At 46.1% G+C, this 15,588-nt stretch overlaps 1 protein-coding gene across 1 annotated transcript in view; it reads right to left on the reverse strand.

The window, feature by feature from the left end:
• LOC147028989 (uncharacterized) overlaps positions 1–14,369 on the reverse strand; it is a 62,741-nt gene extending 48,372 nt beyond the window's left edge. Inside the window, exons 1-3 of the mRNA XM_085876572.1 lie at positions 14,111–14,369; positions 13,514–13,929; positions 3,655–3,723 (exon numbers count right to left, since the gene is read on the reverse strand). Of these exons, the coding sequence (XP_085732698.1) occupies positions 3,655–3,723; positions 13,514–13,929; positions 14,111–14,138 (513 nt within the window). The 5' untranslated portion in view covers positions 14,139–14,369. The remainder of the gene's footprint in view (positions 1–3,654; positions 3,724–13,513; positions 13,930–14,110) is intronic.
• Positions 14,370–15,588: the final 1,219 nt, after the last annotated feature.

Raw genomic sequence — 15,588 nt, forward strand, 5'->3', positions numbered from 1 at the left:
TACAGCATACAAAACTGTCTATAAATGGCCATAAATGAAAATATCCATAATCTACAATGAGTACTCGGTAAACCGCATACCTCCGCCAGGTTAAAGTATACGTTTTGTATCCCACCGATAGGCTGGATCTGGATCCGGACCTGAACAAAAATCGAATCAGCTTGTTCTCGTTACCCAAACCAACTCATTCACCAAGTTTTGTCCAAATCCATCCACAATGTTTTGAGATATCATGCTCACAGACAGACAGACAGAGAGATGGATGAAAACAACCTCTGTCCACCTTTGGTGGTGGAGGTAACAAAAGTCAGTGAGTGGAGTTTCACTGCACTGAAGGAGGGTCACGTGACCAAAGGCAATGGCATGTCGAGTGATCTTGAATGGCATTATCATCTGCTCTCACCCTTGGGTGGATGTTTCTCGAACTTATGGTGGTGCGATTTGAGAAGTATCTGAGTTTTTGTAATTTTCGGATGGTGTACAGTGGTATCAAGTACTGAACATTTATCATTTATTAACAATACAGTGTTAAGTGTTACAGTGTACATGTTATGTTTACATATACAGTCACACTTCTGCCAAAGTCACCCTGGTTATAACGAACCCCGGCTTATAACGACTGCCAAATTCAGAACACGTTTTAGTCAATTCATATTTCTCCTGTTACAATGATCCACATTGGTGAAAATCTGCACACAACGATCGCTTTCTCACGGTGAGTAGAACACAAACATCACAGTCCAGGAGTGGACAATCAAAAAGGACCTAGAAATGTGTGACTTTCGAGATGAAGTAATCCGCCCCAGAATTCTCGGTGCGCGTCGCAGACTGAACGAGTCATCCGTCATGGAATAAAGGTACGTTTTGATTACAACTCATTGCAGAGGGAATGAGGAAATGAATGTTTTGTTCAGGAGCGATCCACTAGACACCGCCAAAAGAAAACTTTTGTACCATCCAGGACTGCTGAGTTCATGTACAAACTGAACAAGTCATCTATCATGAAAGAAAAGTATGTTTTCATAATGCAGACAAAAGAAGATAGTCATGATAAATATTTGAAGTGTTTAATAAAAAATTAAAAAAAAAAAACTTTTGGTTTTCACGTGAGATAAGGTTGAATAATGTGTAAATACAGGATTTTATCAACGTAGATAAATAAATGTGTTGTACATTCATGCGTGCATCAAGGACATAGATAAATAAGCGTGTTGGTGAAACCATCAGCATGAAGGGATATTTTTACCTCCGCCACATTCGGTGAAGGAGGTTGTTTGTCACCCCTCTCTGTCTGTCTGGTAATCTGTCGCCTATAGGTCACAATTTTAAACCAATCTTCACGAAACTTCACCACATGGTCGAGTTTGTCAGAAGGAAGAAGCCTATTGTTTGGAGTGAAAAGGTCAACATCTTACGTGAGGTTTCTAAAATCCTCAATTTTCATCTCATCGACTTCAAATTTGAAGAGGATTTCCACGTCAGGTCATTGAATTCAACAAACAATTATTTTTGAGGTCAACATAGGCCAAAAGGTCATCATAGACCGGATTTCTAAAATTGTCAATTTTCATCCAATTGACTTGAAATTTGAAGAAGGGTTCCATATTTTTTCATTGAATTCAACCACCAATTATTTTTGAGGTAAAATATTTTTATGGACTTTGCAAGTGTCTTATTTATTTATTTATTGGCTGCTCTTAGAGCACCCTTATTCTGGACATTTCCATCTGTCTGTCTGCGAAACTTTGGTCAAGCCTCAGGGCTAAACCACTCAACCGATTCGAATGAAATTTGGTAGGTAGGACCAATATTTCTGGGAATCATGCGCTTTCGAATATGGGACCCTGGGCCCTAGCAACGGCCCTTTAAAGTGGTCAAAAAATTAAAATAAAAAAATCGAAAATCGAAGCTTAGAGTTCTGTGCGCAATCTATCTAGCTCCCTTCATGCCAATTTGCAGCCCTAACAAAAAATATTTGTAAGAGGAGATAGGTTTTGGGCGAGTACATGTTGAACATTTCAGAAACGGTTAATTGCAAATATCTCTAAGAGAAAGAGTCTGATTTTAATGAAACTTAGGTGAAATGTGTACAATGTGGCTAGCATGTACACAAAAATGAATGGTTGCTATGCACACCTCCGTTGCTTAGCAACAGCTAAAATACTTTATCGTACACTTATTGCGGACTGTCCAAAAAAAATCAATACCTCCGAAACTGGACCTCCGAGGGACCTGTGTTTTTTGTGCCCAAGGAGAATGTCTTACAGCATCATATAAAAAAATAAAATCTTTCGTGAATAGATAAATGGAATTACCAGGGCTGCCATTTGTTAGAGTCTCTTTGGAAACATGCCTGAAATTTCACAAGGCGGGTTTCTGGGCGCAAACTAAGAGGGCTGTGATAATCATATTTATTGTGCTAAATTGATTGATAGCATGCACATGAGTATCGGCTGGTCGCGTCAGCCAGCTCTCCATCTAGATTCTAGAGCGAGCAGCCATGTCGCCTACCGGCTTGTTGCCTTATTTATATTTGACTAACCCAACCTTTGTTTATTAGCTAATAAAGCCCTGGTTAATGAAAACCTGTTCTGTGGCCATTGGGGATACAGGAACTTGGAATAAACCGTTAGATGGAAACAAGTTAGCACATTAAGGAGCTGTTAAAAGCAAGCCACCCATCTCGGTTTGCTCGGCCATTGTGAAAGGCAGATTCACCAGCAGCCATGTGGTTGTCAAACTAGCAACATGTACGCAAATTGTGAATGAACTTGTTGACCTTTTGGCCCCTTCCTGCCTGGTAGCGTTGGTGGTTAGAAAGTGAACGCCATCATAGTATGATGACTGGTAAAGAACCCTTCTTATCGACAGAATAATTCCTCTAGAAATGGGGCATTTTAGCAGGACTTGTAATTCGTAATATGTGCTCCCACCGGAAGAGGTGCTGCACCATACATATTTATATCGAAATAATTGGCATCCTCCCCCAACCCTGAACCCCAGGACAAAGACATTTTACTTGCCACCTGCAACCTTCCTGTGCACACCTTGAGTACAACCACCAGTTTTCAACCAATTCTATCAAGCGGTTCAAAAGTGAAACAAACCCACAGACACTTCTCAAATTATAGTGCAATTGTTACGAAAAAATAAAAAAATAAAAAACACCACCCCAGTTAAATTCAGAATAACAATAATATTAACATTAAAACCGAGAAGCCAACCTGAACAACAATAATATTAAGCGAAGATGCAACCTCTGGCCACCAGGTGTCAACTACACCGTCACTCTTTTTATAACACTAGTGGTTGCTGTGAATGGTGCTTTGAAATGTGACAAGCCTGCATCTTGTGTTTTGTATCCTTGATTTATTATTCCAATAAAATAACTCTGAATTGGAATGGCGACTCTAGTCTGATTCTTCTGCCTAATCACCCTACTCCATCCCACACAAGAATACCATTACAGTGTAACACAATTACAAACTTATCCAACAGATAACGTATCTGCATGAAGTACATTTACCTCTGTTTAAGAGGAAGAATTTTTGCATAGCCAATATTAAGCCCTTGTTTTCACGTATAGTTGTACTTGTAACATTTCTGAACACAGTATATAACCAAATGCAATAGTCAATCGTTTCCATTTCTCACCGGCCCAGGCCCCAGTTCCAGTCTCCTCTTCGTTTCCATTAACATGTGCTCCACACGATGATGTCTCGTCTAAAGGATTCAATACATTGCAGAATATTTCAGTACAATTTACTCTGATTCAGCACAATATGGATCAGTAATTTGCTGGTAAATGCTTAGATATCTTTCATTGAAAATTTATTGCTCTGCATCCACATCTATTTTCTTCATCTCCCTCAATTCCCATTGATCTAGATCACTTTTTATTTATTTATGCAAGAGCGAGTTCATGTAAGCTATGAAGGGAAAGTGGGGTAGCAGGACAACAGATGGACACAATAAAAAGGACAAACGAGAGAGAAAGAAAGAGAGAAAGAAAGAGAGAAAGAAAGAGAGAAAGAAAGAGAGAAAGAAAGAGAGAAAGAGAGAGAGAAAGAAAGAGAGAAAGAGAGAGAGAAAGAAAGAGAGAAAGAGAGAGAGAAAGAGAGAGAGAAAGAGAGAGAGAAAGAGAGAGAAAGAGAGAGAGAAAGAGAGAGAGAAAGAGAAAGAGAAAGAGAGAGAAAGAGAGAAAGAAAGAGAGAAAGAAAGAGAGAAAGAAAGAGAGAAAGAAAGAGAGAAAGAAAGAGAGAAAGCACATGAGGGGGAAGAAAAGATTGTGTGTAGGGATGGGGGTGACATGACATGTTGGTGCACTACCTGCTTGCAGCCCTGGAGGGAAGGGTGGGATTGATCAGTTGGAGGAAAGCAGTTCCACAAACGGGAGAAAAGAAGAGCAAAAGGATGGAGGTGTATAGTAAGTTTGGATTATGGGAGTTTAACCAAGCCTCATCACAGGAGATGCCAACAATGTTGAGAGCTCGATATGCCGAGAGCCAAAAATGTTGAGATTACTCCATTGGGCGAAAACAAAAGTCTCAGATGATAAATAAAAAACCCAAATGGTACTAGTCACCACATCAATTGTTGGACGTGGTCAGGACCATTGCAGCAAGTGCTGTTATGGAACATGGATTCATCATCCAAATAAATGCAAGTTTGGACTACGTCCGACTGCTGGTCGGACATCCATTGATCAAAGAAGCTTGGGTTTTGCGACACCAAAACGAGGCCAACAAAGGCTTATTCATGCATATCAAGGATATAAAACCATGGAGTGACCGTAGAAATGAGGACATGCAATGAATAGAGGTTGACCTAATTAATTTGGAAATGGGAAAATCACTTCACATGTAAGCTCAATCTTTAAAAAAAAAAAAAAAAAAAAAAAATGTTGGCCTTAAGATTTTTACCAAATTTATTTTTATGAGACAGATGGACATCAATTTAACCTTTTTTCTACAATATCAAGACTCAAGGAAGATAAAGATGACAGAGGGTATGAAATGACAGTAGGGTAGCAGGGCAACTTGGACACAATAATCAATGGAATGAACAAACAGGCAAGAGGAAAGGAAACACAAACCTGCAAGTAAGAGGGTTGGATAAGGAAGGATTGATGTGCATTAAAAAAGAAAACAAGATCATGGGTAAGGACAGGGCAGGGGGATGAGATGGTGGTGCAATGCCTGCTTGAAGCCCTGGAAAGAAGATCGAGATACCACAACATCTGGAAGGTAGTTCCACATGTGAGAGAAATAAGCAACAAAAGAGTTGAGATGAGCAGTCAGCCTTGAGTTTGGAGGATTAACCAGGAAGTAGTGACAAAGAATACATTCATCCTGGAGATGTTGGGGATTGTTATAGGGCTGAGAGAGCAGAGGGCACTAAGCCAAAAGGAATTTTGCTAAATTAAGCACATTCAGTACCTTCATAAAGTATTCACACCCATCAAAGTTTCACATTTTGTTGTGTTACAGCCTGAATTTAAAATGGAACAAATTAAAATTTTTGTCACCGATCTACACAAAATATCCCATAATGACAAAGTGAAAACATGTTGTTTTTTTTTAGAAATGTTTACAAATTAATTAAAAATGAAATACTGAAATATTGAATTTGCATAAGTATTCAACCCCCTGAATCAATACTGAGAAACACCGTTAGCAGTGATTCGAGCTTCGAGTCTTCTTGGGTATATATATTGTGACTGATTTCAGAATCCGGTCTGATTGCATAAACATATCCAGGTCCTGAGACAGTTATTTCCTTAAATGCATGTCCAGATTAGCACCATCCCCATGTCTCGTGGGATTTTGAATATGGTGAGTTGAGAAGGGTAAAGAATAGATCCCCTCTCTTATGGGAAGCTTTTTTTCTTTATGACAGACACATTTATGCACATATTTCTTTCACGAGCGCAGACGCCCGCCTTTTTTCCAGCAACGTTTTCACACATTTCTTTTACCGACGCCGATGCCCGCCCTTTTTCGAGCGCATGGGTTGTCATTGTAATGGTGCACAAGTGGGGAGGGGTGAGCTTGGGGGGACTCTATGCCCGCCGAGATGGGCCAGATATATATAAAGAATTGGAGGTCCGTTCTGAGAAGTAAAGCGCGAGAGGAGAGAAGCAAGCAAGAAGCGGGCAAGCGAGCCAGAGAGGAAGCCCGCGAGCGAGAAGCAAGCCAAAATGAAAGCAAGCGCGAGCGAACAAGAAGCAGGCAAGCGCGTCAGGGAAGAAGCGAGCAAGCGAGTGAGCGTGTGGGTGTCTGACCAGCACCAACAATGGAACAATTCGTCAGTCAGTATGTCCTTTCCAGTGCTGGAGCAAGCGAGCATGTGGTGCGCGCGTGGGTGTGAGCAGCGCCAACGAGTGAGGCACGGGTTAGTTACAACAAGTGAGGCGCGGGTCAGTCACCAACGGACTGTGTTGGTCACTGGACGTCACCAGTTTCGTGAAGTGTGAGGAGCTGTCCGTGTCGCAGCACCAGGGTCTAAACCTGCGACAGACGATCTCGGTGCCCCTCCAGATGTTGACGGGTGTTCACGGCTGTTCGCGAGTGAGTGCACGGCAAGGTTGGGTGCTGGCGACGTACAAGACACACACACATATTTTAGGATGTTTTCACTTCACGGACGACTTCCCTCTGGTGAGCGAGACGACTCTTCTCCACCCCCCCCCCCACCCCGGAATGATCTGCTGGGTACCCTTGTCTGTGTTTAGTTCTAAGTAAGTCAACCCCCGATAAGCATCTACTCTGTCACTTTCCTGTCATTTTGATCGATTTTGCCTGATTAACTATTCACTTCGATTGCTTTGGAATTTATAAAGTTATTTACCTCAGGAAATAAAAAGTTCTTTTTATTTATTTATTTTATTATTAATACATAATTTGTTGCCTTCCAACCTGTCTGTGTTTCTCCTTTCCTTCCATTGGTCGAGCATTGTCCGAACCTAGATAGACTGGGAGTTAATTACCACAGATTTGACCAAAAATAGTCAGCACGCACCAGCGGTTAAAACGCTCGGCCGCCCTAATCAAGATCGAATCAAGATAAGATTGGTGATTTGCCAAGGGTGTGCTCCCCTCTCAGGTAACTTCATGACCTCTAGTTAAACGGCATAATTAGACGGTGGACACTGGAACTCGTGGTTAACTGGGTGGCAGTCGTGGTTCCAAAACAACCCACCGTACCACAATGTTAATTGTGAGCGGTTGTCCCAGGTCCGGCTCTTCCGAGGACAACCAGGGATTAATCCCCCTGAGTGACTTAACTGGTGTCTCCAATATTATATACATACTAGGTGAATGCACCAGGCGCTGCCCAGGTTCTTTTTGAATGAATTTAATCTTCTATATGTTGTAGAGTTCGCGCCCGCCGGTGTGCGAACGACCGCGTCTAAACAATAGCGGTCGCTTCGCCCACCGAACGGACAATCCAGTCGTGACTTTCTGGAACAACGCCAGAAACCAGTCACGAGTGGGTTTTTAATCCCACCACGGCCCAGTCCGTGTTCGACCCGCGCGAAATAGGGTCAATCGCCGAATATCGATATACCTAAGTACCCGCGCGGATAACGTACCGAGGGACGGTGTCTCGGCGAAGGCCTGCTTGGACACGAACCGCTTAAGTGGTCCATTCCATTCTGGGATAACCGAGCGGGTATTATCGCCAGAACCGATTCTATTTATCGGCTATTTAAAAACCAACTATATTCCGAGTGCAAGATGGGGCAGTTCAATGAGGGAATGGACGCAACGAACAGGTTTACATTCACACAAGGACATTTATTATAATAAAGCATGTATGCAATTAAACAAGGCAAAACACGTATGCAATTATACAAGCAACAAAAGCACGACAAAAGAACTACAACCGTCGACTTATTATGTACAGTCACTTGCACTTAACAGCAGTTCCTACTTATTTGACGGGCCCACGGACGCGTGCGCGCGCGCACGCGCACGCGCACACGCACACGCACACGCACACGCACACGCACACGCACACGCACACGCACACGCACACGCACACGCACACGCACACGCACACGCACACGCACACACACACCAAAGAAATGGTGGCAGAGGCCTTTAATAACGAGCTCCAGCTCAGAGGACAGGTGAGCTGAAACTCAGAACCTATCTTGAACCTCTCCACCTCGTGTGGTCTTCAAGTTGTTCGGACCCCGGCGAGAGCGAGAGCGAACTGGATCCAATCGCCGAGCCACGATCCTTCCGGAGCTCCCGAGAATCCTCCCGCGCTTCTCAACACGTGCTGGTGAGAAGAGGCGCCAATCCTTCCCGTCGATGCGTCGCTTCCCCGAGGAACCAACTCCCATGCTTCTCAACACGTGCTGGTGAGACGAGGCGCCGATCCTTCCCGTCAATGCGTCGCTTCCCCGAGGAACCACCTCCCGCGCTTAACACATGCTGGTGAGACGAGGTGCCAAACCTTCCCGTCGATGAGTCGCTTCCCCGAGGAACCACCTCCACGAAGAGGTCGATGAGTCGCACCAAGCCGGGAACCAAAATGGAGAACAAAGAGCTCCACGAACCAAAAAGAAGAAGCCACCACTCGCAGCTCGAGCCGAGCGACCGGCTTAACTTCCTTCCAAACAGGGCAGCTTGAAGCAAAAAGCTCTCCCGAGCCAAGCCGAAGCCGAAGCTCACGGAACCGTCAAAGCAAAGAGCTTCCAAAAAGCCTCCTCCCAAGCCAGGCCTCAGCCGAAGCTCACTGAGCCAGCCGAAGCAAAAAGCTTCCGCAGGCTTCAACCCTAATGCAAGCCAAGCAGGACCCGATGGTCTGCTGAACAACTACTCTCTGCCGAAGCAAAAAGCTTACTAACCAGAACAAAGAAAAAATCTCGTCCTTATCCTTCTCCGCCCTTCCCCCACTCCTGGCGAGACTCATGCCCTCGTGCTCCATCCCCCCGCTCAGCCACGGGTGGGAGGGAGTTGTTGACATCATGAGTCAAGGGACGGCAGGATTCTTCCTCTTCGCAGAAGAGGGGGAGGGATGTCTCCATTGTTCATTCCCCAACTATTAAAATCGATCCGCAGCGCATCTAATCGATTTCTGAACATTTAAACAATGAAAGGTGAGCTACCTAGGGAACAAGCACTTATCGACATAGCTGACTAACGAAACCTGTATGTTGTGTGCAATCGAATTCCAAATTTGTAACACTACCCCCTCCCTTTTTACAGACTTGTCCCGAGTCGTCAAATTTTCGTGTGACCAGCACGTGTAAGTTTTCCCCGAGTACGTTCTACCTTCGGATCCCTGAGTGCGACATTTCTTTATACGTGTCCCAAAAATAAATAACCTAATGCGCTGCGTAACTAACTAAACAAACTCTGACTCATTCGGACAACTTAAGTAAAATTGCCGGCGCTAAAACAAACATGCAGGTGAGGTTCCACGTATTTACAATTTTCACTCAACGTATCCATTACTTTACCATGGCCCAGGTCCTGTGATCTGTGAAAGGGAAAAGGTAAAAGTCACTTCAAAGTCCATTGATGCAGGGGAATAGATGGAGATGGTCGCAAAACACAAATGAGCATGATGGATGCACGGGCTGCCTCCAGGGCAGTCCTTGCAAAACTGGATGTTCCTGGCACACATGGTGATGGATGGACACAGGGCAAATGCAAACAAGGGCTAGCAGGCATGGGGTCATGGCAGAGGCAGGCAAACTGGGCATTGTAATGCAAGCCCATGCAGAACAGGCGGCTGCAGCACAACAGGCCGGCAATGATGCTGGCCGGCCTCTGGTGTGGTTCCATCAGGTCTGGAGGGAATGCGGTGGTGCCGGCCGCTCTGAAGGCGGGCTCGGATCTAGCCTACTGTCTCCGCCCACTCTATCACCTTTGCCTGTCTCTGTCCATACCCACTCCCTTAATTTGCCACAAAACAACAATTTTGCCCCTCTTTTTATTTCCCTTTTGTAATTGTCTCCCTAACCCCCTTTATCGTCATTGTCTGATTAACCTATCCTGTCAACCTTGCCTACTCCCAACCCCTACGTTCCCTCTCTGGAGGGGAATAGGGAGAGACTAGCGTCCTGTCCCGAGGTCCAATAAAGCCTCAGAATGGCCTCCTCAGATCTCAGCGATCTTCTTACCACAGTGAGTCCAGCGGCCCACCGAGAGCGAAGGGATGGATGGTGCGGAGGGGTACACTTCCCTATCTACCCTAACATTTATTAACCTTAAACTACCCCGGGGCTTTCAACAAACGCCTCTCACTTAATTTATTGGTTCTACCAACCAAGATTCCTGTCGACTGTGTTGGTGTCCTTTCAAATTTGGGCCTTGCCCTCAAATTTTCCCTCTTGCCCTCGCACGGTTTCATGGCTGGGCTGCGTGGCTCACTTGGCAGAAACTACCCTCGGACGATTCTCAAACTACAGCACCCCCGTGCCCTGAAGCTGTCTCCGAGCCTACCAGCTCCCTAAAATCTGGGGAGTGCCCTCTTCGGCTACTCCCCCCCCGCCGACGCTCACGTGGCAGGCTGGCGCCACGGTCCCCTTTCCCCGAGTGCCCGTGCCCACGACACTGCCCACGTGGCCATTGGCGCTACGGGCCCCGCTTCATGCGGGCCCACCTGTGCCCACTACGCTATCCCAGCCCCTCTTGGGCCCTTGGCCTACCGCGGCCAACTAGTCCGGTGCCCGGGGTACCCACTAGGCGATACTCACCGTTCACAGCCACGCTCCCAGCCCGTCAAAAGGACTCCTGCACCCCTCCAAATAGGTTTCGGGCCTTCACTCGCACCAACAGCAAAACGACTTCCATTTTGTAAATTTGGCTAACCCACTATCTGACTTTACTCTGACCCGGGGGTCCCTTGGGTGGGAATCACTTATCGCACCATGCATACCACATTCACTCCATTCACACAAGCCCGCTGGCCCTCACTCACTCAACATGTTTCCATTCATTTTATTCCATCGCTCACATCGATGAACACTGCCATTCTTCTCACTAAATCCCTCAACTAACTCGTGCTCCCTCATCATCCCTTATTCTCCTGCACGTTCCTTTTAATCCTACGTAGCTACGATACGTCCCCACTACACATTCAATGTCTGTCACTGTCCTCAATCCATTTTTCATTTCTAAATCTATACTAAAATCCCTCTAACTAATCCATTCCACGGGCTCCATGAGGAACAATCCATGTCCCCATGAAGCCGGTCTAACTATCACTAACCCATCCTCTGAACGAGTTGTCTTCCTGTGCCCTCAGCAAGGGGGTTTCCTACCCCTTGCCCTGGCACATGTACTGAAGCGAGGCTTTTCCCCCTTCTCTGCACCTCCATGGCGGTGGTTTACGGCACGCCCGTTCATCCTTACGGGCGATACCGACGTCCCCTTCCAAGGGCCGATTCGTGCGGTAATGATGTTACTCCGTCAATGATTCAGTCGGTGGGAGTTGGGAGTGGAGAGACGCCCCGTTAAGAGCTGGAGAGTTCGGAGGTGGGAGCTGAGTTTGGAGTTCGGAGTGTTGGAGTGCGGGCAGTTGGTTCGCTGGAAGGTTCGCCAGCGCAACCAGGAAGCTGGGGTCGAGACCAGTTCACTCCTCCAGCGAGTCGTCAGCTAAGCCAGGCTGCAGTGGAGGCCGGACAACCAAGGGAACCAGTCGGAGCTCGGGGGGTCTGGGCAAAGACACCGAGGTTCGCCGAACAAGAGCCCATCGAGCCGCCTGGGGCGGCCAGGTAACCTGCCCCGGCCTCTCGGAGCCCCTTCGGTCATCCCGGCTCTGAGAAATAATAAAGGCTTACGAGCCTGTTCTTTCTTTCTTGTGCTTTGCATGAAAGTCTGTGGCGCCTTGTCCTTAAGTCGTGAATTGTGTAAGTGCATGTACATAATAAATAGACATCGGCTGTAGGCTTTTTGCTTGTGTCTTTTTCCCCATCCCCCAATTCATTGTATTGCCTGTGTAGAAATAAATGCATATTGTTTTAATGTCAACCAGCTCATTGCATCCCTTTCTCCATTAACTGGCATGATGCGTTCGGGAAATTTGCTGGCTGATTATCAAGCCGATAAAACGTACATCTGGTCCAATGGGACTTGGCGATATAAAACCGATCGGCAATTGCATACGGAACGAGCTGCTAAAGCAGCTTATACCCATCGAGGTATAAACTCCCGGCATTTCTGTCTGCGCGAATAGTTAGGTATATCGACAATTCAGCGATTGACCCTGTAGCGCGTAGACAGAATAGTTGGCTGGTTTATGGTGTAGTAAAAACACCCGAAGCTGGGTTTCGGCGTTTGTCTGGAAGCTATGACTAGATTTTTGCGGTTGGGACGCGCGGCCTGGATTGGGCTAAAAAGGGTCGTGCGCACGCTGAGCCGGCAGAAATCTATAACACTGGTGTCAGGAGTGGGATGATGCTGTTGTGGTGGTGGAGGTGGCGTGGTTGTAGTAGTGTCGTTGAAGCGATGTTGTTTGTTTGAAATAAAAGACAGAAAAGAATAACGGCAAACTCAAAGATTCACAGCCCTTTACACATCGGTGGGGATTCTAACCTAAAACACGTATTTATCGAAATAACTGATCTCTGGGGAACCTGAATGATGTTTTGTGAATTTCCATCACCGTAACAATATGTTCTTGGATAACTTGGAGGTAAAATGTTCTCTTCAGCGTAACAATGGCATGAGATTGAAGATTATAATGTGAAAAGGCAACCCACGATGATTTAAGCCATTTACCTTCTTCTTATTCTTCTTCTTTCAGCTGCTCCCGTTCGGGGTCGCCACAGCGGATCATCCGCATAATGATTTGGCACAGGTTTTACGCCGGATGCCCTTCCTGCGCAACCCTGGTCGCCTCTTACAACACAGGGATCTGGTACACCTATTCTAACCGGGGTATACACCGGCACAGTACACTGGTACTCACTTCGCCGACGTCGGAAGGATGACAGGCCGAGTCAACCTCCTGGTGTATTAATTCAGTGGCCCAACGGGGCTTGAACTCAGGACCTTTTGGATCCCAAGCCGCTGCCCTAACCACTACGCCAACACCAGGCTGTATTTAAGCCATTTACCTATGACCCCTTATTGTAAAAGGAAATTTCACATTAAATGTCTTCAAGCACCGATGAAGAAGAAAGATTAATGATTCACATTTTGGGTTGAACATGTGCTGAACTCATGACGTAACATTCAGGCAAACATTCAGTTGTTCCGCAGCACGAGGCCGATTGAAAGAGAATGAAAACACAATGCAGACTTGAAAGGTACATCTCGTATATCTCACTTGAACTTCAACTTGCAATCTCTTTAAATTATTTATATTTAATGGCCTGTCCGCACGTGTACAAGTTTAGTACGTTCAGATCCATAAAAACTTAATTTTGAAAACTTGCAAAAGATCCCAACTTCTCGGCAATCGATTTTACTTCTTCGTACTTCCCGTTTATTCCAATGTCCATCCCCCTCTCTGTATGTGAACATTCCAGATCCCCTTTTTTTCTCACCAAGCTCTCGTGCGATGCCCAGTGACGGGGACCCGGTCGACGGGGCGCAGGCTTCCGTGGCATCACTTTCACTCCAACCTCCTCCACAAGGCGCAAAAAACCCAAATCAATGGAATCTCCATAGGGGCTCATGAGCTGGTAGGGGGGTTTCGGGGCTGTAGGGTTTGCGTTACAAACCGAATTAGCCGTAGACATGGTGTTTTGGTTTGCGGTTGAACCTGGGTTGTGATGAGGATTTAAGTTAACATTGGAGTTGGACACAATGCTCAAATTTAGGCTTTGGTGAGTTTCAAGGTGAACTTTTGAGTCAACATTGGGGTCGGAAGTAGAACGAGAGCGACTTAGGTTTGAATGGACTTGATCACGATGATGATGAGAAACGAGTGAAGACTCGTTCGTAACTGAAGGGGAGAGAGCTGTGAAGCGAGACAGAAAACAAAAGTAAGAATGAAAAACCAAACCAAACAGAGCAGTTAAAAAATGTAAATAAACAATACATGTAAAAAAAAAAAAAACTAACTTAAGGACAGTGGAAGATTAGATATGGACATTGGGAGGGTGGACAAACGTGAGCATGTTTTTACTAAACAATCTTACCAAAGTAGGGAAGGTCAGTTTTGGCCATTGTGCTAGAAAGGAGGAAAAATAAGTTCCGTATCTCATTTCAATTAATGAGCCTTTTCATTGTCGTGGTTTGTCACATGAAAAGCAAACGTCATCATTCAGCAACTAAACAAAGCAGGATAACTCGATTGTTGTTTGTGACAAAGTAAACCAACTTGCTCTTGCTTGCATTGGACATTCAGGCGACTGTAATTTACGGCACAGTGAAAGGAATGATTCATCCCACTAAAGAACCTTACACGACGCAGTAGTTGACCAAGAAATTGCCTTCAAATTGCTGCAATACACAATGGGAAATGGTTAAAATTCCTGGCCTGGGATCGTGGACACAGCATCTGGATCGCGTGTGAAAGAGCACACGGGCACGTGCGAGCCGATGAAAAACAAAATGTGTGCCTCGACCAACAGACGGATGAACAGAGGGACAGACACGCACACTGACCGGCGGACAGAGGGATGTGCCAACGTATGGACAAGCGGAGGCTGACAAATGGCCAAGGGGGCTGACAAAATCAATGGTCATGCGTGTGACAGAGGGACATGCGTGTGACATGCGTGCGACAGAGGGACATGCGTGCGACAGAGGGACATGCGTGCGACAGAGGGACATGCGTGCGACAGAGGGACATGCGTGTGGACAGAGGGACATGCGTGTGGACAGACGGCCAGACAAATGCTGACCAACAGACAGAAGGACTGACGCATACGCCGACTGATAGACAGGATGGATGCACAGGCATGCCGACCGACGGACAAACGGAGGGACGCACACGCCAACTGGACAGATGGACTGAGAGACGCGCACACCGATCGACGGACACATGGGCTGACCAACGGAGAGATGGACAAGCACAAAGACGGACACGCACTGATAAACAGAATAGCACCTCAAAGGAACACACACACACACACACACACACACACACACACACACACACACACACACACACACACACACACACACACACACACACACACACACACACACACACACACACACACACACACACTTGGTGGAAATAACTGTAGACGGTATCAACAGGAAATGGTCAGTTTTCTCTCCATTTCTAACGGTCCGAGTCAAAAATGGTTCTGAGAAAGCTGAACGTCATTCCATCGAAAGTGCGAAGTCATCACAAAGTCCGGCGAGACGTTAAACTGTGTTTTTTTAAACCAATGGACCGACGGGGGAACTTCCGGCCGAGACGACTTTGTTAAAATTCATCTTCAAAAATTCAACAACATTCTTTCCATGAACGTTGAACAGGAAACACTCGGCATGTTGAACCCGAATGAGGGTCGAACGGGTCGAACAAACCGGGAGTTCCACAACACACCTCCTCTACCCAGCGCACACCACCTCTCCCAACACACCTCTACCCACCGCACACCACCTCTCCCAACACACCTCCTCTACCCAGCGCACACCACCTCTCCCAACACACTTCCTC

This window comes from Eptatretus burgeri, chromosome 4 (genome assembly GCF_056783735.1).
Source record: "Eptatretus burgeri isolate ZD-2024b chromosome 4, Ebu_testis_v1, whole genome shotgun sequence".
NCBI lineage: Eukaryota > Metazoa > Chordata > Myxini > Myxiniformes > Myxinidae > Eptatretus > Eptatretus burgeri.